Source organism: Aquila chrysaetos, chromosome 2 (genome assembly GCF_900496995.4).
Source record: "Aquila chrysaetos chrysaetos chromosome 2, bAquChr1.4, whole genome shotgun sequence".
NCBI classification, from domain to species: Eukaryota; Metazoa; Chordata; class Aves; order Accipitriformes; family Accipitridae; genus Aquila; species Aquila chrysaetos.
The window spans coordinates 3,361,257-3,388,296 of record NC_044005.1 but is presented as its reverse complement, the minus strand read 5'-3'; the positions used below and the strand labels follow the sequence as shown (position 1 = coordinate 3,388,296).

At 40.0% G+C, this 27,040-nt stretch overlaps 1 protein-coding gene across 3 annotated transcripts in view; it reads left to right on the top strand.

Annotated features, from left to right (window-relative positions):
• Nucleotides 1–27,040, top strand: part of MAP4K5 (mitogen-activated protein kinase kinase kinase kinase 5) — a 73,082-nt gene that overhangs the window by 32,376 nt on the left and 13,666 nt on the right. For 2 of the 3 annotated variants that reach the window (XM_041121935.1, XM_030041036.2), the window contains exons 4-24: nt 4,263–4,353; nt 5,549–5,613; nt 6,825–6,880; nt 8,118–8,165; nt 8,261–8,303; nt 10,059–10,131; nt 11,070–11,201; nt 11,755–11,817; nt 13,159–13,240; nt 13,866–13,982; nt 14,350–14,428; nt 15,983–16,041; nt 17,080–17,144; nt 19,917–19,961; nt 20,677–20,719; nt 21,206–21,416; nt 21,959–22,056; nt 22,158–22,199; nt 22,843–22,927; nt 23,018–23,097; nt 26,825–26,885. In XM_041121935.1, coding sequence (XP_040977869.1) covers nt 4,263–4,353; nt 5,549–5,613; nt 6,825–6,880; nt 8,118–8,165; nt 8,261–8,303; nt 10,059–10,131; nt 11,070–11,201; nt 11,755–11,817; nt 13,159–13,240; nt 13,866–13,982; nt 14,350–14,428; nt 15,983–16,041; nt 17,080–17,144; nt 19,917–19,961; nt 20,677–20,719; nt 21,206–21,416; nt 21,959–22,056; nt 22,158–22,199; nt 22,843–22,927; nt 23,018–23,097; nt 26,825–26,885 — 1,638 coding nt within the window. The remainder of the gene's footprint in view (nt 1–4,262; nt 4,354–5,548; nt 5,614–6,824; nt 6,881–8,117; nt 8,166–8,260; nt 8,304–10,058; nt 10,132–11,069; nt 11,202–11,754; nt 11,818–13,158; nt 13,241–13,865; nt 13,983–14,349; nt 14,429–15,982; nt 16,042–17,079; nt 17,145–19,916; nt 19,962–20,676; nt 20,720–21,205; nt 21,417–21,958; nt 22,057–22,157; nt 22,200–22,842; nt 22,928–23,017; nt 23,098–26,824; nt 26,886–27,040) is intronic. The other variant, XM_041121939.1, reaches the window with a different exon arrangement.

Below are 27,040 nucleotides of genomic sequence, written 5' to 3'. Positions count from 1 at the left end.
TCACAGTTGACCCAAGAGGAGTTGTGAGAAGTGACCCTGCATCTTTTTGCAGGATGGGACCACTCAAAGCAGTCAGTGGAGAACATGAAAATATGACCAGGAGTAAACTTGCTTAAAAACCATCAAGGTCAGGCGTGCTCAGAAGACCTAATAGCGCTATGTGATAGGCACTAGAGCCATCAGATCCTTCCCATGCTGCAGAGTGGGGTATGTGGATCCAGCATACACATGCTCTCCATCTAGGACAACTTGGCAGGACATCGATACATGCCAGTTCCATATAGGTGAGAAGTAGTGTCTGCAAATAGAGTAATTCACTGGTGGTAATGGGCTGTCGGTTTTCTTGGTGATCACCTGTTTAAATATGGATTTGTTTTGAATTTACCAGGCCTTACTTTGCTTAGCTTCGCTTCTGAAATCTGATCCAATCGCATCACACGATGATATGGCTGCAAGTTCCAGCGGTCTCCTCCCTGCCAGCTGTGCTGGAGAACAAGCAGCTGGTTGTGCCAAGCAGAGCAGCCTCGACTGCAGGCTGTGATCGGAGGAGAATATTCCATTGTAACGCTCTGTTGTGTCCTATGTGTCTCACTGCAGAGGTAAAATTACATAATAGTAGCAAGCTGCAGTGACTCACCACGCTGCTCGTGTGATTTACAGCAGCTCCCTAAACGATGTTTTTGCTCAGCATGCCACATAACCCATAATTGCAAACATGTGAGTAGACAAAAAGTACATTTTTCCAATTCCGTGTTATTTAGCATCAAGCAATCTCTGACGACTAAAACAGATGCGAATCTCTTTGTACGGATATGTTGTCACCTTTGATCTAATTCTTTTTATCTTGCTGTCTCCCTCTCAATGAAGTATTTTCTACAAATTCTTTGTCTTACTGTCTTCTTTTTTTTCATGCTATCCAAGGATATTTAATTTTTGCCCTATTCCAGCGTCTCTCGCCAAGATTAATACTCCAGCTGCCTGGAAACTCTGAATTCCTTTGTTTTGAATTCATTCTTGTCGTCTTTGAACGACTATACATCTTCTCTCCTATCTCTGTGTCTGATCTTTCAGAATAATTTTCTGCATATTTTAGCCAAACTTTTCTCATGGATACTTCTTCTCTTCTTTCTGTCTGTTTGCTACTTTTCTATCAGCTCCCTGTCTGTATTCAGCCTGCACCCCCCTTTCCTCTTCCAAATCCTTTTTTTTTCCTTCTTCTGTAGGTATCCCCATTTCTTGCATAGATTCTTCATTTATTAATGGCAAGTCAAGAGGTCATCTTTTCTGTCTTCCTCTACTACAGGCAGGATCAGCTTAAGTGACTCACTTGTTCAGTGTTTTCTTCATTTTTTTTTCACTGGTGGGAAATTCCACAGCTTCCCATCCCTTCGAGTTCAGTGCTGTGATGTTACTCTGGTAAGAAAAGCTTTTCATCTTTACAGGGAATGTAGGTTAAGGCAATTTAAGCCCATTGCTAATTGTCCTATCATAAAACTGGAGAATGGATTATCCCTTCTCCCCCCTTCCCTGATATCTTTTATGTGCATGAAGGTTGTTATCTTTTCTACTGACAGTCTTTTTCTAGCCCAAATCACCGTATTTCCTTCAATTTATCCCCATTAGTCATGGTTCCTAGAACTGACTTTGCTGTTGCTGCACACTAGGCAGCCCAATTAATGTGCTATCGACAGGCAATTCCGGCTGCTGCCTGCAAGTTTTTGCTGTTGTGGGGATGCTTCTTGATCATGATTTTCACATGTGACAGTATCTACTTGTTCTGAAATGCTGCTTCTGACATATCAAAGATTCTTTGATTTGAAGATAGCAGTTTAAGAAAAGGGCATGGATATTTGGCATTTGATACTCTGAACTCATGGACAGCTAGTAGCATTAGAGGAAGACAGTACCTTCTTTGGTGTGGGGTAGGAGGCTTTTGCCTTGAAACTTGCTTAGATTTTACTTTCTTGAAAAACTTCTGTAGTTTTAAAATGCTGCAGTTAGTTTTCTGTAAGCATTCAACAATTTCCCTTAGGAAGTTTGTCAGAGAAATGGGAGGAATGAATCCATCTGATTCAAACTCAAAAATTCTTTGTTCATAGTAATCATTTATAGGCAAAGTGCATGAATTCAAGCAAAGTTGTAGCTGAAAGATAACCCATAAAGCAAGCACAGTGTGAAATCTGTGCTAAACTTATGGAAGTCATGTTGCCTTTACTTTTTTTCATTATTAAAAAAAATACCACTTATGTTTAAAAAAAGACTCTTGACATTTGAAACTCTTCTGCTAATGTTTTCCTGCCCCGGTGAAGTGTTTCTCCGTACAGTTCAACTTCAAGAAGACCCTGAGGATTTGCTGAAATCAGTCAGGGATGTATTCATACAAGTGTGTTCCCTTCTACCTTTGTATTTCATAGTTACTTACTTAAGTAAAAGTCTGGTAATCGTTGAGACATAAAGGTTGTGATCATTTGGAAATTGTTATACCACATTGGCACTCCTTTCGCTATATCTGTAAACATCCACTACGTACCGGTGTATGTATGGACAGCCAGGGTTTCCAAAGGGATGGTAAATGCCACGGGGCCCTACATCAGTACTGTCTGCTGTGGGTCCTGTGGGTGCCAGTGACACTGTTGCTCAGGGAAGTTGCTTCAAAGCACAGCAAATAAAACCATCTACTTTTAAAGAGGTTATTAAAAATATTAGCTACACTGTTACTTGTTAAATAAACACATGAAGAATCCAAACAGAGTTTACAGCAGTGCTTGACACCTCTTGGACTTGTCAAAATCATATAAATTAAGGGGAGCGGTACAAAGCAGTGCATGTTTTCTGGATTGCACATCCATGACACTGATAGTAGGAGATAACTTTAAACAAAAGTAAACATACAAAGCAATTTTTTCCTTGAGAGAACATGGTAGCTACCACATTGTCTGGAGCAGCATTTTATCTAAAACCTTGATCTAAATTCTACTCTTTCATGTCTTGCAAGCTGTTACGGAAGTTCTGTTCATGCCAAAGGAAGAATGAAGGTAGTAACATAAAGTGTATATATATATATCTGTGATCACAAAGCAGGCATGCGTCTAGGATGGCTTAATAGGCTGATTTTTGCTATGTTGCTCTTCAGAGGGAGGCTGTCAGGCTGTGCTGATGTTATTTGATACATCACTGCTGTTCAGGCTGATTCTCCAAAGCCGGCTGATCCTGCGATGCCAGCTGATCCGTGTCTCCATAGGAGTCCCAGCACTGGGCTGGGTGTAAGCCTGCCCTGAGCTTCAGGGAGGCAGAGCTGTGGTGTTTGAGCTCTAGATTCTGGGGAGAACATCCTCTGTTTGGAAATTCTCTCAATGGGTTTTGATAAAAATATACCAGTGTTTTTCCTAGCTCTCAAATATTTTAGTTTGCTTCATTACATCTATAATATTACTATTTTTTTTAATTTATGACAGCTTTTATCCTTTTAAATTAAAGTGGCAGAAACCTGCCAGGCTATTGCTCTGGTCGTAATATATTTTTCAGTAGAAATTTTTTTTTTTTTTTTCCCAAAGGATATTTAAGATGTGCAAATGTGCTTATGTAGCTGTCCTCATCCAAAAATGCACTCATGGCAAGGCAGTCCGTGTTGAGAGGACTTTGCGCTTCTCTTCTGAGTCAGCCGTGGCTGAGTGGGTGTGCAGGCCATATGCTCTATCAGAGTCATTTTGAAATGAAATACTTTTAATAAAGAGCCTATGGTATGTGATCTCTTCTGGTTTCAGGCAGAGGACTCTGGAATTAGTTTGCAGTGATTTTTCTTTCCGTTGTTGGGACCCTTGTACTGTGAGCACCATGTCCCTGTAAAGCCAAATCAGCTCCAGCTGGGGCTATCTGATAGCTATAGAGGGGCTGCTCCAGAGTTTTCTCATGTGCTCCCGTCCCTCTGTGGGATCTCTTTGCTTCCTTTTCAAAGCACATTTGGTGCATGCTGAACTGTCTTAACTGATGGATCATGTTCAGGCCACCAGGCCAGCCCTTCTCTGTTGGTCTTCAAGAAATATTTGTGCCTCGTGCAAAGGATGTAATAAAGAATGCAAACTGAAAGGGTGATATATGTAGATAACCATTGCTGAACAGGCTGGCATGCTAGAAAAACCTTGTGAAGGGATTAGCAATTATCCAGGCCCATGGCTTGTTTTTATGAGTTATGTGCACATTTTCAGATCTCTTTGAATGTTCAGTTTAGTGTGATATAACTGTGGCTGCTTCCTGTTTTTCAGGAGATGACTTTTCATTGATACAGCAAGAAATATATATGGTTAAAGAATGCAAACACTGCAACATAGTCGCCTATTTTGGGAGCTATCTCAGGTAAACCCCACTTTTTATACCTGCATTTCTGCTGGTTCTTTCCGAAGACAACGCTTAGTCTGGTTTAGTACTTACATCCTCTCTCAGTGTTCTTCTCTAGGCTCAATTCCCTTTGGTTCCCAACTGGTTTTAAGGAAAAAAAAAAAAAAAAAAAAGGGGGAAAAAAAAAAAAAAAAGAAAAGTGACTAATACTTTGTTTTCTCTGCTGGCCAAAAGGCTGGAATATTTTTATCACTAGGAACAGAAAGAAACTTTTCCCCTAGAGAGACTTGCAACATATCCAATTCTACTCATTTGCAGGGCAGATTTTAAACGTTTATCGCTTCTAATATAAAACAAGCTGATTATTTATCTAGAGCAGAATTGCTTTTAGATATTTTATTTAATAGTAGTCTTGTGGAAGTATAGTCAGTGAGTTGTAAGAGCAAAACACTAAATCTGAGCTGCTGGTAATAACATTTTTCATAATTCTGGTGTAACAGATGTGATGTACTGAGAGGCAGAAACAAGGTGATGCCAGCTGGCTGCATCTTCAAGTGCACACGTTAAATGTTATACAGAAAGCTGGGGAATATTTTCCATTTGTGTGGAACTCTGCCATTTATCAATTGGCTCTGTGGGAATATATATCACCACTTCGCCTGTTTGGTCTTTTTCTACGAGGCTTCATCTTTAGATTTCTTGGAGGGCTGCATTTTTTAAGTAATCTGTACAGCCCAAATGGACTTCAAGTGGGACAAAACAGCTACATTTCTAAATCCCAAGTACCCTTTGTGGAGGTTGTGAAGAGTTGTTTAGATATAAATTCGTTAATTTCAATTTAACACACTAAACTTGCAGTTTCAATCTTATCTAATGTAATCTTGCTGATAGCAGATTAACCTCAGGTGTTTCTTCTGCATGTTCTTTATTGCAGTTAGGAGGTCAGAGTTAAAGCAACACCTTTTAGGTCTGATAACATTTAAAGACTTCTCAGTGACTTTGGCATAAAATTTTCATTTTGTTAGGTAAGAATTTCTGTTGAGATTATTAACAACATCTAAAACGTGTAACTGGTAGTCATGTATCAGAATGTGTATTTTTAACAAAGAGTGATCAAGACCAATAGAAAATACTTTAAATAATCATTATTAACTTTCTTCTGTATGCAGATCAATCATCTTCTGATGCTTGTGTTTTAACTTTCTTTTGATAGCCGTGAGAAGCTGTGGATATGCATGGAATACTGCGGTGGGGGATCCCTCCAAGATATTTACCATGGTACTTTGAAACTTATTTTTACATTTGGACCTTTTGGAAGCTTTCTACAAAGAAGAAAAATAAGTAATAAGCAAACTAACAGGGAATGGTTGGTACTGGCCAGGCACTGCACGTGTTTTTTGTTAGGGCATGAACAGTGTTTTTTAGCTACAGTTAACAGATTTTGTTGGGAGCACTTTTCAAATACTGTGATTATCATTTTGGGCTAATACCCTGTCATTCTAGGGCAGAACACGCTTTATTTTTTAATCATCATGCTGTTTATTTTTCTCCACGATGCTTAGGGTACTGACCCAAAGAGCTTTTGAGTTATTCCAGTGGAGAGCTCTTCAGTAGCTGCAGTTGCTGTACACTGGGAGCTCGCCTGCATCTTGGCTTCTCTCAGCCCCTGTCTCTGAAAGCCGTATGCAGAAGCAGGTTATCTGCTTTCTGAAGGGGTGGAAAAAAGACCTCTAAAAAAGTTTGCAACCAGAAGTCCCACTAATTGGATACGGAGACTGTGCATGGTGTAAGGAAGCAGTTTTCACTGGGAAATCTCAAAATTTGATCTTTAAAGGGTAAAAATTACTCTTATTCCCACTCCTGTGCAATACTGTACCGCTCTTTTATTATTAGTTTCCTCTCTCAGTTTTCATCTAGAGTTGTTGATTCTGTAGAAGAATTTATTGGAGTTGCTGGAAAAGCAGTCTGGGGACTTGTTCTGCCTTTAAATGGTGACATGGAGTTTTTGAATACCAGAACTTTTTCTGCTTTATTTTTCAGCCAGTTAGTACAAATAGCTTTAAAACAATTCTAAGTCCCATGGGCCCTTAGTATAGAACATTGTCATTTCTAATATTAAAAAATTAGCAGCAGTCACTTCTATTGTTTTTTACCTTCCTCAGAATACAGGGTATTACATTACTATGAAATCACTTCTAAAATGATAATTAGATTTCTGTGAAAACAAGTTTTCTTCTCACTGTGGGTATTGTCTTCTGTTATTGTGGTGGTGGTGTGTTTTGGTGGTTTGTTGTTTTTTTTTTTTTTTTTACAGAAAGCCTTTCTGTAAAACAAGCAAATAAAACCCTCTTTTCAGCTCAATGTAAAATACAGTTCATGTAAAATCAGTCTTTAACTTTTGCATGGAGATACCACTTTTTGGTTGCTTCACAATGTTATTTATGTGTTGTGTATTGTAGATTTACACACCTTTTAATCTTTGTTTTCAGTAACAGGACCTCTGTCAGAGTTACAAATTGCATATGTATGCAGAGAAACTTTACAGGTACTGTACTTCTGCAGGTATACAATAAGTGTTTGTTCCATGTACAGAAAGTAGATACAGAAGATGATTTCAGAAAGCACTGCAGTACCATCATTTACGTTTTTAAGCATTGGGAAGCCAGCTGAAACCAATTAACCAGGGTTAATCTATTAGTTTCCATATTATAAATAAAAATTAGCAAGAAACTCCAGTAATGCAGTGCAAATAAATACTTGCTTAAAATCATTGTCAGAGCAGTGCTGCTTCTGTGCTGTAATTTGCAAAGGAGTTTACACAAGAGCAGCCGTCTCTATGGATCTCACTACAGGACCAAAATACTGAAACTCGGTCCTGCTCCTGTTTCTTTGGTGATGCTGTTGGTTTCAGGGAAACAGTGGAGGACAGGTCTTCGCAGGCTGTGACCACAATGATGTCTGGGCTGTTTTCATCCATTGTTCTAACACAGTGATTCAGTGCAGCTGTTGTTTAGGACAAATTTTTGAATCTTGTTGCAGAAAACAGCTAATAGCTAGGAGGTGAGAGTAGATAGCTTAGTAATGAAAAAAAAGGCACATTTTAAACTGCCAGCTTAATCGTGGCAGTAAGTTCTAATAATTTGTAGAGGAAAAATACTGCAACCAGATTACTAAAATTCTGTTTCATTTTGTGATTGCTAATAAGTTTAGAAATGCAAGGTAAGATGATGCAGGCAGCTTGTTTCTTAAAGGAGCTTTTCTTTCCCTATTCTGGGTATCCATGAATAATTATGTGAGAGAATCATGGGGATGCACGCCTTTCCCTGAAGCGGTGGCCTAACTGGTCGCTGCCAGAGGCAGGGGTGTAGACCCATGAACTCATCTGCTTGGCAGTTCTGTTCCTGATCTCTTCTTACTGCAGGAACTTGTATTGCTGGAAGGGCAGCTTAAAGGCTAAACACCTGCTTGTTGAAACCTTCAAGATTTTGGAAATATGGTTAATTTTAGTAAATGGAAAAGGTGATGTATCTTGAGGTTTGTTTTGAGAATACACATGTATCTATGTAAAATGTTACACCATGACTGGTTTAAACATGTCTTCACATGCATTGGCTGGAGCTGGGAGAGACAAGGAACAGAATGCAGCATACCTCTTATCTGCAAATCTCAAATTTCTCCACTTTGAAATAAAATACATTGAGTAATTTAAATTTATTAAATGGGACTAGCTTTGTAGTATGTTAACAAATGGCAAAATGATGTGTTGTATCTCTCATTTCCAGGGTCTTGCTTATTTGCATATGAAGGGCAAAATGCATAGAGATATAAAGGTAACTTGGAACTTTGAGAAGCTTACCTTAAACTTTCTCATGCAGAAAAATGTTCCTGTTAAAAGATTTTTAACTTTCTATTTATTATGTTTTAGGGTGCAAATATTCTACTAACAGACCACGGAGATGTCAAATTAGGTAAGTTGCCTGAATTTAATAATAAGACAGAAAGCAAATGGGAATGTTCTAATTTGATCAATCAAAAGCTACGGTACCAGCTGGGATACTTCGATTTATCAAGTTGCCTTTTACTTTTATCATTCCATTTAGACAAAAAAATAACCAGAATGTAGAGACCATGCCTCCCAAGAAGAATATTCAGCTTTTGTAAGGCTTTGGTTTGTGTTGAACAGCACATGCAGAGCAAAGATTGACCTTGCTACAAATGATAAAGCATAATACAGCAGATCTCCTGTATTGTTGCAGTCAATTTTATTAGATACTGTTCTCAGTGGCATGAACCTTTTGGTGTTGCACTGTAGGATATTCTTATTCTTATTTGGGGTAATAGTTGACAACAGAAAGTGTGTATCCGTGGGCTTGTGTATGTATGAGATGAGAAGTTTTGCATTCTCTCAAGAAGTTACAGATAATTTCTTTTTTCAACCACCGAGCCTTGAAGCCTCCCAGGTTTCCCTGGAATTTGCCAGGTTGGGGTTACCTGGATATCAATGTGTTTGTTCCTAGCCAGAATGGCATTTCTTCCTCAGAGCTTCCAAGGATCTGCTGTGTGAGACAGCATCTCCTGAGCCTGGCAGCCTGTGGAAAAGTGGGGTCTGATCCTGGCTGTGCCTCTAGCCCAGTGTATGATGTTGAGCATTTCCACACAGGTGGAGAAGAGGAAACTCTCCTCCTTTGCAAGCCCTCTGAGGTCTACAGATGAAAACGCAGAAGAGATCTGTATTACTGGCTTCCTCCAGTGATGCTTTCCATCTAGCACAGCACAAACACACTCAATCTCTTTGTTACCTGAGTGTGCTGCCTTCAAACCCCCTATCTGCTTGTCTGATGCCTCACTTCACAGTAGTCTGCGTGTAGGTAGGGCTCTACAGGTAGTAGGGAGCAGACATCATGGGAGAAGGAATGGGATGCTCATCATCTTACTGTGTTCAGTGTTGGAATTCAGGTGGTTGTGCATCAGCTGCATTGCTGCTCTTCAGAAAAGCTGTGTGTTTCAACACATTTACTACCCTGCGGTGAACCAGGAGTGGTGTGCTAGGAAAGTATGGCTTTTTAAAGAAGGGGGGGGGGGGGGGGGGGGAAGAAGAGTAAAACCTTGAAACTGATAGGAGATTCCACTAACTGCATTAAACTTGGGTCATCCACTGATACCTTCCTTTTGCCTGCTAAGCTAGTTGGATTTGCCCACAATTATCCTCCAGCTATTGTACTACAAATGCAATAAAAATAAAAAGGACTTCAATGATTTTTGGCTCTGCGAGACCACCTGATTATATGCAGCTCATAGCAAGGGATTATTGTCCCCTAGACAGAGTCTCCAGAAATGAGAACAGATGGCCCCCCGCAGTTCCTCCATAAGTAACACAGAAATAGCACCGTTTCCAAAGCATGATGCTATTTTTCCTCTTGAATATTAAATTGAATATCCACTAAATTTTGTGAGGTTGCTTGGTTGCTGTATTGTGAGATGGAAAAATAGCTAGGAGAGGAACAGGATCACGAGTGAGCTGTATGTAGAAACTAAACTTTTCGATTTGAAGTCATGTCAGTGAAGGCATTAGCTGATGTCATCATTAATCTTTAACTGTTGAAGCTTAATGAATTTTTAATTTGGATGAGAACGTGACTGTTCTTTCATAAAATGATACTTCCTAGAGTAGAATTGGGGTCTTAAAATGAGATTTCTAAGTCTATGATATTTTTATTTTCCAGCTGACTTCGGTGTAGCAGCAAAAATAACAGCCACCATTGCGAAGAGGAAATCATTTATCGGTACCCCTTACTGGTAATAAACTACTTTGATTGCTATGATTGTACGCAAAGCTAAGTCTGTATTTATGCCAAGAATTCTAAAATACACGCACTGAAGTATACACACATACTTTTAAGTATATATAGCAATTGGATAAATTCACTTTCTTCCAAGTAAAATGCCTGAAGGGTAAAAGTCTGGGAAGCACTAATTGTAGCTGATCTGTTGCTGTAACACAAGCTACCTGATAATTGAGGCAGGATTGCTGTTTCTCACAAGTTTATTAATGCAGAACATTCTCCCCTTTTTCTGGATACCTAATGGTCATTTAGTTTCTCAGTAACTTCTTACACTTTTAGTGAATGAACTTAACAATGCCTTTTCAATTTCTGTGCAGAAAGAATTGTGAAGAAAAACAGATTTTAAACTATCTTTAAATCATCTCTACTGATTAATGTCTGTACAAGACAATATTTAATATGCAAATATATCATTGTAAATCTTGAGCTGGATTATATATGCAAATTTAACTGCTGTTGGTTTCTGGGATTGCTGTGATGCAGTTGAGATGCCTAGGGTGGTATTCTTGGTATAGACTGAACACGTATGTACAGCTTAATCCAGACAATGGTTTTAATTGTTCGCTGCCCTCTTTATCCTGTTGGAGAAGGAGGACTGAGGGCAGGAAGATTATCTGGTCATTAAAGCATTTCACCAGGAATCATGAGACTGGTTCTATTCCTAGTGCTGCTGTCCAGCCCATGACCTCGGGCAAAACACGTCACCTCTGTGTGCTTCTCCACTCCCCTAATGCTGGGTGAGGGGAGGGGGACATCGGGCTTTTCCTTGACTTACGCTCTCTGGGGAGGTTTCTGCTCTAGGGTTACGTGAAGAGCTTTGTGCCTCCCATGTGCGGGCACTGATTCAGAAGCGGCTGGTGCTTTCATTGAACAATGCCTTTGCTTTTAAAGGATGGCTCCAGAAGTTGCAGCGGTGGAAAAGAACGGTGGATATAACCAGCTCTGCGATATCTGGGCGGTTGGCATAACAGCGATTGAACTTGCAGAGCTTCAGCCGCCCATGTTTGATCTGCACCCGATGAGGTCTGCTGTCTGGGGAGCTTGCTTATCTCCAAGACCCTCTTCAGTCCCAGCAGGGACTGTTATGATATAGTTTAACCTTCTTTGTAGCTCAGACCTAGAAACTCATGCTAGGATTCCTTCATCAAACATCTGGTTTCTGCGTGAGCTGTGTGTGTTTTTAAGGCATCAGTCTGAAACTACTTAAGACTTAAATTTAGAATTGAAATAATAACCAAAATTTTTAAATTAAAAAAAAAGCAACCACAACCACCAACAACTTTGTAGTGTCATCAACAATCTGATTAAGAACAGGTGCAGATTTACTATCCAGTGACAGTAAATGGCTAGAGAAGCTGTAGCCTTATGTTTAACAGGATTATGCATGGTGATAAAAAGATTTTATTTAAAGATAAGAAAATGAACAGCTTTACTGTGTCTGTCCTCTAACACAGTATAGACTATAATCCAGTTTCACCAATATGATTGTTACTGTAAAGTATTGAAGTGTTTAGATATTGGAATGAAATTAATTATTTTTTTACCATATAATAACATTATTTTTCTTTACCTTTAGGGCTTTGTTTTTAATGTCAAAAAGTAATTTTCAACCGCCAAAGCTAAAGGAAAAAGCAAAATGGTAGGTTAAACTCTTTCCTTTGTTCAGTATTTTGTAGATAATGTGAAAAAACTATTTGTCATTACTGAAGAAGGGAGGCAGTGAAAAATAGTGTGTGCTAGATTTAAACTCAGGAACCTGAGAGGTGATTTCACTTGCAGGAATTTTCACTGAGAAAAAACTAGTTGTTTTTTATAGGTGTCTGAAAGCAAACGAGAGGGTTAAAGTCCAGCAGCAGACATTTTCTGACATGACAGAAGACCATCAGTATGGGACAGGACAGCCCTACCTATGTAAATTGATCCCTGCCAGTGATCGGAGGGAAATGAAATCTCCCTTCTCCAGTCCTCTTTGTATGTTCTAGGAAGAAAAATTATTTTTATCCTTCCCCTTAATTCCTATTGTAGGGCATTTGCCACTGTCAATGGGACAGGTAATCGTTTAATCCTTTCATGATGTCTTTAACCTGTGATACCTTCCTAGTGCCTGCAGGATTTTGTACCACACTTACTAACATCTTATTTATGACACTCAAAACAATTCTGGTATGCAGGATTTTTTGCTCATGATGCTGCTGTACAATGTTTTTACCTTGAGGTGTTTGGGTGGGCAGATGTGTGCTAGAGGAAGGGAGAAAATACTTCTAAGTGCATGTTTCCTGTATTGAAACTGCTCTGTGTAACCCTAGCCAATGCACTTTACTTCTCCAGTGCCGCCTTCTCAGATGCTGTGACTAGAAGAGGAAATGTGTTTTGTAATGTGATTGGAAAGCAAGCAGACTTGGGCTAATATTGTCCCCAGAGAGGCATACTAACACAAATGCAATTGCAAGAAAAATGCTTGAAAAATTGTAGGTCCAGTCATAACATCAAGTCATAATTCAGATCTAAAAAGAGGTGATATGACACAGTCACCTAAGTTGTTCTGAAAATAGCAACAAAGCATTTTGAAGAGTAAGTTGAGTCTCTGTCTAGAACTTTGTATTTTATTTTCCCACCTGTAGCCAAGAACAGTGAAATTGGTAGGTTTGCCTAGATTTTGAAGGTTTGCTGGGTATGTAATTCACAATTTTTATTTTATTTTATTTCTGATACCTAATTCCGTAACAATGGAAACTGGGAAAAGTTGAAATAGTGTTTGGTTTATTTTCTGTACCAAAATGTTTTCTATGCAAGTTCCATGAATCAAATGGGGTTTTTTTTGCTATTTTGTTAACTTGGAAATATAATTATTGAAACCTGAGGTGAGATACCTGGACAACATTCTAATTTAGCACACCTGTTTGTAATGTGTTTAGTAACTGTGTTAAAATCAAAAATATCTTCTTGAAAAATTAAACATAAAACCTCACTTTTCTTTAAGGTCATCAACATTCCATAATTTTGTCAAAATAGCACTTACAAAAAATCCAAAGAAGAGACCAACAGCAGACAGACTCCTTTCTGTAAGTGACTTGGAACATTTGGTGACATCAGTAAGAGATCTCTTGCTTCAAAGTGAGCAATAGATCAATAGGAAACCAAGCTGGAACAATTTTCTTCCTCTGATCTTACAACATGGGTGGTGAAATCTGAAGGAAAGAGATATTGGTCAACTGTAGGAAGTAGGAAGATTTTGTTCAGTATTGAGATTTTTGGTAGGAACAATTACAGAAATTTGCTTCATGTTCTGTCTTCAGCCTTGTCCTTTCTGCAAGTGGGTGTGTCAGCCTCTTAAATATAGCTGCGTAGATGTTGACCTTTCCTGTCACCCAAATAGAAAATGGATGTATTTAGCAGTTGTTTGTGTATCTACTTCTGCCTTCCTAAACCTGACCGAAGCTGTAAAAAATTAAGTTAAGGTGTAATTGTTTGTTTGACTCAGTTTAATTTCCAATTTACAAGTGGCCAGAAGCATGGTGTTTCCATGCTTATGGAGGGGTTAGAAAGTCTAGCCATTAAGGAGTCATTAAAGAAATACTCAGGCCCCCAGAAAGAAGGCAAAATTCAGTAACATTCTATATTGGATGTTTATTAATGAAAGTTACATGTCAGTTGCATATTATAACTTGTTCTTTTCTGTGGTTCTAGCATAGCTTTGTAGGGCAGCCTGGTCTGTCAAGATCTTTAGCAGTTGAGCTGTTGGACAAAGTTAATAATCCTGACAACCATACACACTACAGTGAAGTTGATGATGATGATTTTGAGGTGAGAACATCTTTTATTTTCTGTCTTTAGGTCAAACTACGGTTTAAATACCCTGCTTTGCTTTGGGAATGTAAGATGGCAGCTTGACAGGGACTCTGCCCCAGCATTTTTAGAGCTCCGTTTTAAGAGTTACCGTGCAGGAGAAGCCAGGAAATAGTGTGCCACAGCGTGACACTTGTCACGCTTACGCTGTGGGTGCATGGAAGGATCCTGTGCATAGCCTGTGCGAGGCTAGGACGAAGGCAGCGCGTGTTACAGTGTGCGACTGCAACAGCTATTCTTCCTCCTTGTTGGTTTGCTTGTGGATTGAGATCCAACAGAAAGCCACGCAACCTTTCTTAGCTTTTTCCATTTATAACCCTTGCAGCCTCACTCCATTATCCGCCATACAATTCGTTCTACGAACAGGAACATTAGGGCAGAAAGAACAGCATCGGAGATAAACTGTAAGTTCCTAAAGTGCTTTGCCCGTTTTGTGGTGTTGATTTGCTTCTGCTGATGGAGGATGTCGGTGTCATTCTTTTGTTGGGTACTGTGGAAAGTCTCTTCCACTGTTGGCACGTTTGAGAAACAAAACCAGAAGAAACAGCACGTACACATGAATCTTCAGTAATATTTTTCCAAAACCAAAATTAAAACTTGCATATTTTTCCGCTGTTTCGTTCCATCTCATCGCTGCATTGTAATGTTTATGTGGAAACCTTGCATGACCAGCATAGCCTTTCAGCTCTGTGATTTCTGTCAGACCATGCAGCCTTACTTAAAACAGCAAAAACACTAATAACATGCAAACATCAAAAAAGGAGAGTGAATTGATAATTAGGAGGGCATCTTTTCACATGAGTACATTGGGTGTCATGGTGTGATGAGAAAATACAGAAAAAATGTAGCGTTTTGTGTTTTGTCTGCACATTGTTTCAAATTCATAAGGGAAACCTTTTCTTGACCCTGATGGTGCACTTGTGATTGCAATAGCTGTCCTGACTGGGGTGTGTGTTAACATAATGCATTTTCTTTTAATATAACCTTTTTTCTTTTTTTAGAGGGGGGGAGGGGGTGGGACGGGGGGCGGTGGGGGAGGGGGGAGTGGGTGGGGGGGGAGGGACAAGTGGGGAAGGGGGGAGGGGGGAAGGGGGGGGAGGGGGCAGGGGGGAGCGGGGGAGGGGGGAGGGGGAGGGGGGAAGGGGGGAGGGGGGAAGGGGGGGGGGGGAAGGGGGGGAAGGGGGGAGGGGGGAAGGGGGGGGAAGGGGGGGGGGGGGGGGAGAGGGGGGGGGGGAGGGGGGGGGGGGGGAGGGGGGAGGGGGGAGGGGGGGGGGAAGGGGGGAGGGGGGGGGAGGGGGGAAGGGGGGAGGGGGGGGGGGGGGGGAAGGGGGGAAGGGGGGAGGGGGGATTTCTTTTTTCTTTTTCTTTTTCCTTTTTTCTTTTTCCTTTTTTTTTTTTCCTTTTTTCTTTTCCTTTTTTTTTCTTTTTTCTTTTTCCTTTTTTCTTTTTTCCTTTTTTTTTTTTCCTTTTTTTCTTTTTTTCCTTTTTTTCTTTTTTCCTCCATATTAATACACTACTCAGTTGGATCTAAGTTCAAATTTTGAGGGTAGAAATTATCTTTCTCCAGGTTTGGACAAACGTCTTTTGTAGTGTAAATGCTATCCGCTCCTCTGCATCATGTACATCACACTTTTAGGGAGGTTGCTGTTAAAAAGCCTCTTTCTTCTCTTTCACATGCATTAAAAGTGACACGTGGTTACATAGTTACGTTTTAGTGTACTTTCATGTAATGACTTGGTATTTACTTTCGGTCCGTTTCTTGTGGGTTTCATATTTGCAAATTTAAGCATTTAGACAATAGTGCTGATATTAAAGTCATGGTCATATTTTATAGGCAAATTAAGTGTTGTGTACATAATATTTAGGTCTGTTACAACATGTGTTTCACTGTAGTAAGCATTGAAAGGGCACTAGTATAATGTTGTCTGTATTAAATTTGAAAATGTAATGTTTTGTAGTTGATAAGCTGCAGTTTGAGCCCCCTCTACGGAAAGAAACAGAAGCTCGGGATGAAATGGTAAGGACAAGTTTGTTTTTTCCTTCATTTATTAAAATCATAGTGCCTTCATTGTTTTGTGATTCAACTCTAAGTAATATGTCTCTGAAGTATAAAGTCATGAGAAGACCACTCTTGGTCCCCAGACAATTGCCACATTTTTAAGAAAATGAATTGCCCTCCATGCTTTGTGCAGAGAGTCATGCTCAGATGAAAACATCTGCCAATTTGATAATGTGAAGAGGCCATTCTGCATTTGAGTCCCTGATCTTCCCATCATCAGGGTTTATTTGCTGCTTGTTTCTTGGAAGGCCGCCAGCTCGCATGCAGCCAGTTTTGCCCCCCTGTGAGCTGCTGCTGTTTGTTCCAGCCCTCAGCAGTTTACTGCAGATCAGCTAATTAATGTTCTTTGGGCTTAGTATGTGCCTGTGTACACAAGGGCTCCATTTTTTAATAAGTGTTGTGAATAGCAACAGCTGCCGTTAATTTGGATTTGAAGACATTAGTGCTCAGCACTCCAGAAAAATCCCATTCCTGTTTTTTACAGCTGTACTCCAGTTCACCAGGTAGGTACAAGTTCATCTTTTTTTTGAATGTGACTGATTAGATCTGTACATGTTGTTACCGGTGGGGTCCCCTCAGTGCCATGTCTAGTGATGGGAATGCTCCCAGTCTCTGCTGATGGCATCTCATACAGGTTTGGAGGTGGCTGCAGTATGTCCTCTTGCTGGAAGAGTGTCTTGGAAGTGCCCCGAGTAGAAAATCTTTACTGAGTTTTCGCCATAAATTTTTGCTTTCATGTCACTTATTGCCACTTGATACTGGCGTTATACCGTTTCCAGGTGCTGCTTTTAAGTCTGAGTCTATGAGGAGGAAGGTAGCTTTTCAACAGTTGCTTTATAATTAGGTTGTAAAATATTATTTCACTTTGGAATTTTATTTTACTGCTTATGGGTTATTCTGCAGGGCCTGGGGATCTCCCAGGCCTCTTCGTGTGCTGTGGATAAGGTACTTCAGTTTGACAGGAGGGGAAAAAAATGAAAATTTCTGCGTCTTCAGGTTGTGGCAGCTGGAAGTGACTTTGCTTCGCATTGGAATCCTTTTGTTGATGGTGGAAGCAGCAAGTAAGTACAGAGTTTAAAAACATCTTTTATTTCTGTGCCTCATATGAAAATACACTCTGAAAGAAAAATTGAGCTATGGTGGAAAATAAAACCATAAGTCTTAATCCACTTTAATAATCGTAAAGTTAAAGGAGATTTTACCCAGTATGCAGTCCTCCTCCTGCAGTTGGTTGGGCATTCTCTTGGGGAATGGGTTTTAATCTCTTTGAACCATGAACAGTAGTTTGTTTTAAATTTGTTGTAGCTCCCCAGTTGTAGATGGGAAAGTGAAGTGTAAAATGTATGGTCAGCAGACTGAAATAACACAGCCAAAGTCAAATTTCTGAAGCAAAGCTGGTAACCTTGCAAGGGCTGAATTCAGGATCCTGCGCTGGCCTTGCACTTCTTTTCTGAGCCACGGCTGTGGTTGTGACATCCTGTGGCAAAGCATGTTTGCAGCCCTGAAGTCAGGTCCTTGCAAGAAAGAGAAGGAGAAACCAGTTCTGAAGATTGAGTTTTACCGAGTTCAGTACAACGGCACGACTGCTTCTGCTGTCGGTGTCTGATCAGTGTAATTTGTGATATAGTCATGTAGTGTTCTGGGGTGAAATGTTTTAGGTAAAGATATGCTATAACTGATTTCCACTGGGATAAAGCATGCCTGAAGTAAGGGAGCACAACTCTGTCCAAGTTAGGACTGAATTTATTAGGTATGTGGCTTCCTTTTGCTGCAAAATATTGGATTCTGCCTTTAAAGGCAATCTTTGAATTTGGAGTAAAGAATATGGAGGTTTAATAATACTGACTGATGCACATATGTAGGGAAAGATGGTATTTCTGTTGAAATAATTGCTCAGCTAAAAGGGCCCGTTTCCCATCTTTCTTTGGAACTGAGTAGAAAACAGTGAATTTCTTTGGCTTGTTTGCAGATAAAGTCTTGCATAAGCTGTCAGCTGACATTACAGCCCCCCAGAAAGCTGGCCATGTCACGGAGATGGCCAGTATTTGGATCTTTTTAAGTTCAACCTGTTTTTCTGTTCTCCCTCTCGTAGTAAAAGTTTGGGGTGGCTCTCTAGGCCCTGCATCTCCCTGTCCAGTAATGACAGCGACTGCTTTCCTTCCTCTCTCGGTTTGTTTGTGTGACCCTGATGAGCTGCAGAATGAAAGCCTTTCTCGTGAGTGCTGGCTTTTCTGCAGACAGCTGGAATCTGCGGAGTCGAGGAGCAGGGAGGGAGGGAAGCTCCTCCTGGCAAAGTGACTTAGTGATTTGATTCTGTTTCCGTAGTATTATTAAGTTTGTCTATACCAGGCAGTATTAAAAGCAGAATGAATGTAGCCATAGCAAATGTTGCTAGGGCTATAAATTGGTACATAGATACAGATTTAGCATTGAAAGGAGGACAGGCATAAAGTTTCCGGATGGTGAATCCATGCTGCTTACTTGGAAACCACTTCCAGTTTGAAAAGATAAACAGGAAACGCATAGCTCCTCTGTCCCAGCAATTCTGAGTAATACCAGGGATGTACAGATAGGAAGCGTGCTGGAGAGGGTCCTTGCTTTTCATGCCCTTTGGCTTTTATCAGAGTGTATGGTGATTGATATCTTTGACTTGGGAATTACTTGACTGGAAAGGGGAATACCAGAATGTGTACCTGATGATTGAACTTACTGTTTTTTTCTCACCCTTATTGTACCATTTTAAAATTGCTTTTTTATAAATTTTCTGTGTTGTGGAGGTGATTTTTGTTGATTGTTGGACTTTCTCTGTTTTACATTTTTTAATAGTTCCTGTTGGCAACTGTCTGCTTCTTTCCCTTCAGAAGTAACTTGAAGGGAAATTTTACATTAATCCAAATTTGGCTGGGTTAGTTTTTGTGTAATATGCTTTTGTTTTCCTGTTTGTTACCCCTGTGGTCATTCCTCCATGGGTGATGTGGTGTGTTGTGGAATGTGGAAGGATGTGTGAGTTGGTGGGGTACGGGGGTGCCTGCTCTGCATGCAGAGACTTGGACTGCACCGCGCTGCTGCAGCCTGAGAAGCCTGTCCCTGGTTGAACACTGAGCCAGCCGGCTTCTCTTCCACCTCACAATTCCTAAATGCAGAAGCCTAGACTTCACAATGTCACAACAGCATACTAAGGAATGCTTTTTATTGGGTTTAGATTTATGGTTTAGATTTTTTTAGATTTAATTCAATTAATTTTTTTTTTTTTGAAGCTGCAGCTTGAAAATTGCCAATTTGCAAAATTTTATCAGTTTTTGTTTGTTTCAGGATTATATTTTCAGTGCTGCTTTGATCCTGTAGTCACAATTTCTTTTTTGACCCTGGGGTAGCTTTGAAACAAAAATTCCCACTGTAATGGGAAACAGTCTGTGTCTTCAGCATATAACACTAAAGGAGGAAACTTCCCTTTGTAAAGGCTTTTCTCCATTTGTCTCCCAGTAACTTCCTCTGTTCTCATCTTTGTTTTGTTTTGTTTTGGTTTTTTTTTCCTTCTTCTTTTATATTGTACTGTTATTAGCCATTTCAACAATGTTTATCAGGTAGGGAAATGAAAGATGAGTTGATGGTATCTGGTATGGAAGACAGCTTCAATGATTGTTGGGGGGTGAGGGGAAGGAAAGGACCATACTAAATGAAAAAGGGCTTAATGCAGTGAATAAGAGAGAAATCGTTCATTTTGAAGAGGGCTGGGAGATGCTTGTTATGAAACTAAATGACATCACCGATCGGTTTAGTTGCACGTGTCGACCTTAGAGCAGAGGTCTTAATTTTATAAACATTTTACCTAGGGGACTGCTTACAAAATTTGGCGATGGGAGTGAAGATGTTGAAGAGTGAGTGGACCTCCTTCGTGTACAGTTGTGTTTATTCCATGCGGCTCTCGCTAAAGCAGGCAGCGTTCTGGCAAAACCTCTTTCCTTAAAATGCTGCAGGCAGCTTTGCCACTCATAAATAAGTGAGGGCTGGTTGCACTCAAAGGTCTAACGCACGCTTGACTGTTTATCTGATCGTCAGGAGAATGTCCGCAAAGCAATGCTTTCTACCCTTGCTCTCCTTCCTCAGGTTATCTTAGGGGGCATACGGAAGTGCCTAATACTTTAAAGCAGATTTTGTGTTGATTAATCCATCAATCATGAGCCAGACCCAGTAGTGACAGGACATGCAGATATTCCTGCAGAGCTTTGGTAGGGTATGCGCAGCTCCTCTGGTGCCCAAACATTTGTCTGATCCAGAGTGAAAGCTGCAAGCTGCACTGAACTTAGTCCCTGAACGTATGTGTATTTGCTAATTTCCAATGCTCTTCACCACAGAATGCTCTATAACATTAGCATTTATGAAAGAAAGTGAGTTTATCAGAAAACTATACTTCTAACAAGATTAACGTGCTTTTTTCCCCACTCTTGGACTTCTAGTTTAACCCTTTTTGTGCAAAGCTGTGATCCATCTTTTCTATGCATCTAGCTCATCCTATTTACAGTCTGTGTTCTCAAGTAATTCTGTTTATGTTGTTGGTTTAACTAAGACGACTACTGCACCTTTTCATTGTAGGTCAACACTAAAGCGAGCAGGGCCACCTCCGCTACCTCCTAAGGTAAGAGATGGTGGGTTTTAAGAGTTTTAGGTGACAAACCCCACATGTGCAGACTCTGCAGTGCTTCTGTCTGATGCTCTCAGTAGGTTACAAGTTCTGTTAAATACCATTTGCTAGCAGACTTTGTGCAGCTTCATATTTTATGCTGACTTGCAGTCTGTACGGTCTTGACCTCTGGGGACTCCTGGCCTTGTATGCTGCCCCAGACAAAGTGACTTGTAGGTATTTTCCCTCTAAAGAGAGGATGCTGTGTGGGATGTCCTCTTGTTCAGCATTCTGTCTGCTGCTGTGATTTTCCATCAAAGAAGGAATACCTCTTAGATTATTCTGCTGTCAAATGTCTTTTTTCAAAGGCTGATTTTTTTTTTTTTTTTTTTTTTTTTTTTTTTTTGTGTAGAAGCAGTCTGACTTGAACTAAACTTGTCTGAAGTTTACGCTTCCAGGTGCCATTTCCCAGGTAACCTTCACCTCTTTGGTTTGTTGCAGCCAAGAATAAACAGTTATCCTGAGGAAAACCTCCCAGATGATGAGAAATGTCAGACGATAAAACATTTCCCAGACTCGCAGAACAGAGCCCCACCAGCTCACAGGAGACAAAGTATCCCTGTTTGCGGACCTCAGACTGATTCTTCTCCTGTTGGTATGACCAGCAGCATCAGTAGCCCTGGATTGCTCACAGCTAGATACAGTGACTTAGGTAAATGCATTACATTTCCTAAAGGTGACTTGCTTCCTGTAAAAGGATATCAGTTGTAGAGTCAACTATTTTCAGTAGATAATTTTTTTAATACAAGCTGATCACGAGGTGCAGCTTTCCTTTTTACATGTGTGCTGGTTCTTATTAGAGCCATGACCCGTGGTGGAAATGTTCTTCCCAAAACAAGGACGCTCAGCTAGTCAATACCATTACTGTGTTGGCTGTAGGAATAGCATAAAAACAACAAATGTGCAGGGAGGACCATCTGCGAGGACCTTGCAACAGCTTTATTCTCAGTTGTGTTTGGCCCAAGGACTGTTTAGATAATGGAAAGCCTTTATTACTGTGTAGCTTAGCACACAGAAAAGTGGCCAGCTGTCCTTGGAAGGGTTCAGCTACCTGAGAATCCTGAGAATATGGAAGTTTCAGAGCTCGCTTCTCTGCTTCTGCTAGACGGAGGGGAGAAGAGAGAATAGGAAACAAAATATTTTCTATTTCACTGTGTCAAGTGAGCTACAAAATGTGTCTGGGCCTCTTTTCAGGAAATGGGGATGGCATGCTGAAACTCATTGAAGAAAATGCAGAAGGGTCTGGACAAATCCCTCAACTGCCACGTAAAAAAGAGAAAAGAGATTTTCCCGTAAGTATTGTGGCTCTCAGTCTGATTTCATTGTCATGTTAGCCAGCTAGTTTTATATCAGTGCGTGGGAGGTATTTTATGATCTTTCTTTCTTCCCACAGAAGCCAGCAATCAATGGTTTGCCACCAACACCGAAGGTGCTGGTAAGAAATCTCATTTACAGTAGGAGTTACTGCAAGCCTGCTGTCATGGCATCTCTCTAGTGTCAGAAGGTTTATGCTAGAATAAGCCACCAGCTCATCTGGGGTGATTTTCTGCATCTCATAGCCAGTTACTTTTCATATACTGAATCCACAATATTTGTTCCCTTTTCTTAAAAACTTCCTTTCGTCATTCAGTGTAGATGTGAAGGGTTGGAGACTTCACTGGCTCTGTGAGTTGTGATGTCCAGTGGCAGTCCTTGCTTAGTAAAGAGAAAGGGGGAGAGGTGGTAGTGATGCGAGAGGGTGTTACTGCTTGTAAATTTCTGCTTGTTTTCCCTTCATATGCCATTTATATAAGCACTCAATATTGTTCTTACCCAGTAGGTACTTAAAATTGTTCATGTCATTCTGATCCCTCTTTGCCTTTCTTAATGTATACTAAGTTTACTAAAAAGTTTGGGAGGCTGCATCGTAGCTTTTGGGGAAGACAAAAATGTTTTGCATCAAGGCATATTAGAGTAATTTTGTGTCTGAAAAAAGAGCAGCAGCGGTGTGTACAGGTGTGTATTAAGTGGCCAAGTGCCAGAAGATAAACACTTTATACTGTAAACTTGTTTCAGGTTTCAGTTTTGGTGTTTTTCAGATGGGAGCATGTTTTTCCAAAGTCTTTGATGGTTGTCCTTTGAAGATTAATTGTGCAACATCATGGATACATCCAGATACTAAAGGTAAAGCTATTTTAGGTTTGTATTTTAAACCTGCCTGTTGCTAAAGTGGTAATGAGCTTGTGAAATAATCAATTTCTCTTAAATTTTTAGATCAGTACATTATCTTTGGCACGGAAGAAGGTATCTATACTTTGAATTTGAATGAGCTTCACGAAGCAACAATGGAACAGGTGATTTTGTGGTGTATTGAACACACAGATTAGATTTTGGGATATTATGAAGCAAGAAAGTTTGGTATTAGAGGGGATAGATGGGATACCAGGCTTTGTGGCATAAACTGATTCACACCCAAGCCAGCAATGGAAGTCCAAAAATTAATAGTTCTCCTACCTACAAGAATTTTTTGTTGCTGCTTATGTAACACTGCTTTCAAAGGAGTTCTCTACTAAAACATCTTTCTTCTCCTTGGAGACTGATTACCTGCCCTTTCTCTCCATTTTATCTCCACTAGATGGCATATTGCTTCTCCACTGGATGCTACCAAAGCCCTCAACCGTTTAATTTAGCTGGCATTGTTATCACCAGTAAATATGTGTTTGCTTCGTTTTTCTTGGGCTCTCTAACCCTTTCCAAAGCCACTTCATGCAATCATGGTATTGTTACATTTGCTTTTATAGAGTCAGGAGTGGAGAGTATTCTTGGAAGGGAAGTGTCAGCAGATGCTGATAATGAGATTTATATCTGTAGGTTTCTAAAGTGGTTCACAAAGGCACTTCAGGCATCTAAAGAGTGTTAAATTCAGTCAAGATACAGCAAAGGTCATGCAGAAAAGCAGAGGTGGCAGGGTGGGTGTATCTATGAGTAATAGTGAGAAAAAGATGATTTCACAGAAAGGGCACTGCACAGAGATCTGTGCTTAAGAGAAGTAAGTCCTCTGTTTCTGGGAGCGTCATACTAGAGGACAAAACTTGAGAGGCAAAAGAAGAAGGGAAGCAGTTCAGCAAGGTCGTGTCGGGGAGTAGTTTGGCATGGGCAAAAGCGAGAGTAGATTATAAAGGGCTTGACGGTAAGAATTGAGAATTTGAATTCAATACAGTGAGAAGATCCTTTCAAGTTCAGAGAGCTGAGGGTGCACCTGAATACAATAAGAGAGAGTTGAATATGAAGTTGCTTATCTCTTAGTAGCCTCAGCAGACATGGGGAACAACTACTTACTTTTTAATAAGTGTCTAAAAATTGTGGTGGCAACTGTTGGAGACCCCCTGGCCTTCTTACCTCAGTTTTCTCTTTACTTCATTAGTCAAACAAGTCTCTTTCCTGACTTATTTCCTGTACCAGTCTTCTCTGGACTCTTCCACATGGTTTTTTTATATCCTATTGAAAGGTTAGATATGCCAGTGGTAGGTAGAGAGAACTTACTAGTTCTACTTATGACATTCAGTGCATCCCAAAATGGAATTTTCCTTTTCTGAGAGAGCATCCTCAGTTTGGAGAGGTCCGATGTGAACCACTGCAAACCCTTTACAACTATGCTTCTGCCATGCCGCTTGTTTCCTTATTTGTTTTTATTCATTTCATGATTTCTTCCCACCAAATGCACATTTTTAACTGTTTCTCCAACTCTAATTCTGATCGCATCTTCCAAAGTGCTTGCTGTCTCTCCAAGGTTACTATCTTCCAATTTCAGAAGTATACTTCTATTCCATTGTTAGTTTTTCAGTGAAAATACTGAATAGAACCAGACCCAGAGAAGATACTATATATCTACAGGCTGCTTTTTCTTTCTGTTACATAGCAAATTGCTGATAGATACTCTGGTTTTATGTCCAACTAGTTGTATGTTTTCTTTCTGCAGTTTCTTCTACCACATATTTTCTTACTTTGCACGTGGAAATGGCACACAGGACAAGGTCCTTCACATATGTTTCACATCTCACTGTTTCACTGCCCCCAGCAGGGCAGTTAATTCTGTTAAAGAAGGAAATTCAGATGTTCAAATACAGCCTGTTCTGCACAAATCTGCACTAGCTGCTCTTGTTATCCCTTGGTAATTAAAAATATGTGGCTTGTTCCTGTGCTACCCTGGATATCCAGTCAGTCAGACTATTTTGCAATTCCCACCGTCCTTTTTATTTGGCATAGGTACTGTGTTTGTCCTTCTTGAGGTCGTTGTTCGTCCTCCATCAGTTCTTGAAGATTATAATTACTGAGACCTTGGGGTTTGAGCCAGTTCTTAAGTACTGTAAAGTAAACTTCATTGGGACCTGCTGATACGAGTGTATATAGTTGAAATAGTGTGTAATGTGTTCTTTTTCTGCTTCTAGCACAAGTTTCTACCCCAGTGCTATTAACTGTGTTAATCATGTAGCCTTTCTTTCCTGTCATGCAGTGGGCCTAGCCTTTCATTTTCCCAGTTACCACGTTTATCAACTTCTCTTCTATTGAGAATTTGATTTGCATCTTAACCTTTTGTATGTTTCCTCCTTCAGGCTTACGTTGTGATTGCCTCTTCATCCTTAGCATTGCATCCTTGTTTCCATTTTCTGTATTATGTATTTGTGCTACTTAAGGCATGGGGTGGAAATAAGAAATATTTACCCATCTTGGGGTGGCTTGGAGATGGTTCATAGGGAACAACTATTCCCCTTCTTTTTCCAGTGGGGCCACTAAATGAAACTAGTGGAGCCGAATTAAAAATAAAGTGGGTAACTAACTGGCTTGGGACTTTTTGCTATGGGGAGCTGCAAATGCCAGGAGTTATCTGAGTTCAGAGGGAAGACTGGACAAATTTCTGAAGGATAAATCCACTGAAGCTCACTAAATGCATAAAGCCTGTATCTGATTCAGCAGGTTTCTGAGCTGAAGAACTTGGTGCCTGGCAGAGTATTAGGTGCAGTATTATATACATTTTTTCCCGGGTTTTCACCATTTTTAGGAGAAATTACATCACTTTATGGTACTGTTGGAAACAGATATTAGGTTAGAAGGACATTTGCATGAACCAGTACAATCATTCTTTTGTAGAGCCTTGACTCAAGCATCTTCTGCTGTGTTTTGCAATGACTTCCCTCAGTAGACGAGTCTGCTGTTGTCTTTTTTTAATAGTCTCCTTTAGAAACAGCTTAATCCTTTGAACTCCTTTTTTTCTTACTGGAAATTTTTTCCTGAGGGAGGACCTTACCTATGAATACTGTTCAATAAATTTAGTCTTACCTTTTTTTTTTTTTTTTTTTTTTTTTAAAAAACAGCAAAATCCCTGTCCTTATTCTGTTGTCCTTATCCCTTCCTTTGCTGAGACTCCTGAATGCTGTCATTTGCCATGACTTTTATCAGAATTCCCTTCAGGTTGTCAAGAGGTTCTTCTTAACTTTAAAATCTTCCCAAATCTAGACTAGCTGCCCTGTAAGTAACAACTTCGCTCTGAAACAAAAATAAGTCCCAATGCCTTCCCTGAACTGTCTGTTTACAAAGCAGCATGCTAACACAAATAGCCAGGCAGGTAAGTCCCACAAAATACAGGATTTTGTGGTAATTCACGTTGCTGAGAAAATACTAATGCCTTTTTTCCCCTCTCTTCTGACTTTTGTGTCGTTTAGTAGGTTTCTGTAATAATGTTATTCTTTCTTTTTCCTGAGCAAGCTATATCTTTCTATATATGGTATTGCAGTCTTGCCAATTGTCCCACTTTGGCTCTGTGCTGCTAATTAAAAAATAAAGAAAAATTGAATTTTGAACGTTTCAGGGGTAGAAGAGGGAAGGAATGAAAACTATTTCAGACAGAGAAAAGGGCTAAGCAAGGGTCCAAAAGGGTGAATTAAAGGGGAAACTGTAGTTGCAGCTGGGACTTTCTCCAGTGATGATCCCTGCAGGAATGGTGGAGAAGGTGGAGCAGGCAGAAAAAACCATTGTTGGAAATTCCTGTATGTTTCTATTAATGGAAATATTTTCTTTCTTCAGTTATTTCCCCGAAAGTGCACCTGGCTGTATGTTATCAATAACACCTTAATGTCCTTGTCAGGTATGTATAAATAAAGAGAAACATTTGAAGTCATAATTCAGTACAATGTATTGTACTGAAGTAGAAAACTGTGCATTGTTTCTTGTGTTTGCATAGGAAGCTTTGCTTTAAGAGTGTTTTAATGTGAAAAACTTTCAGAGATAAAACTGGATATT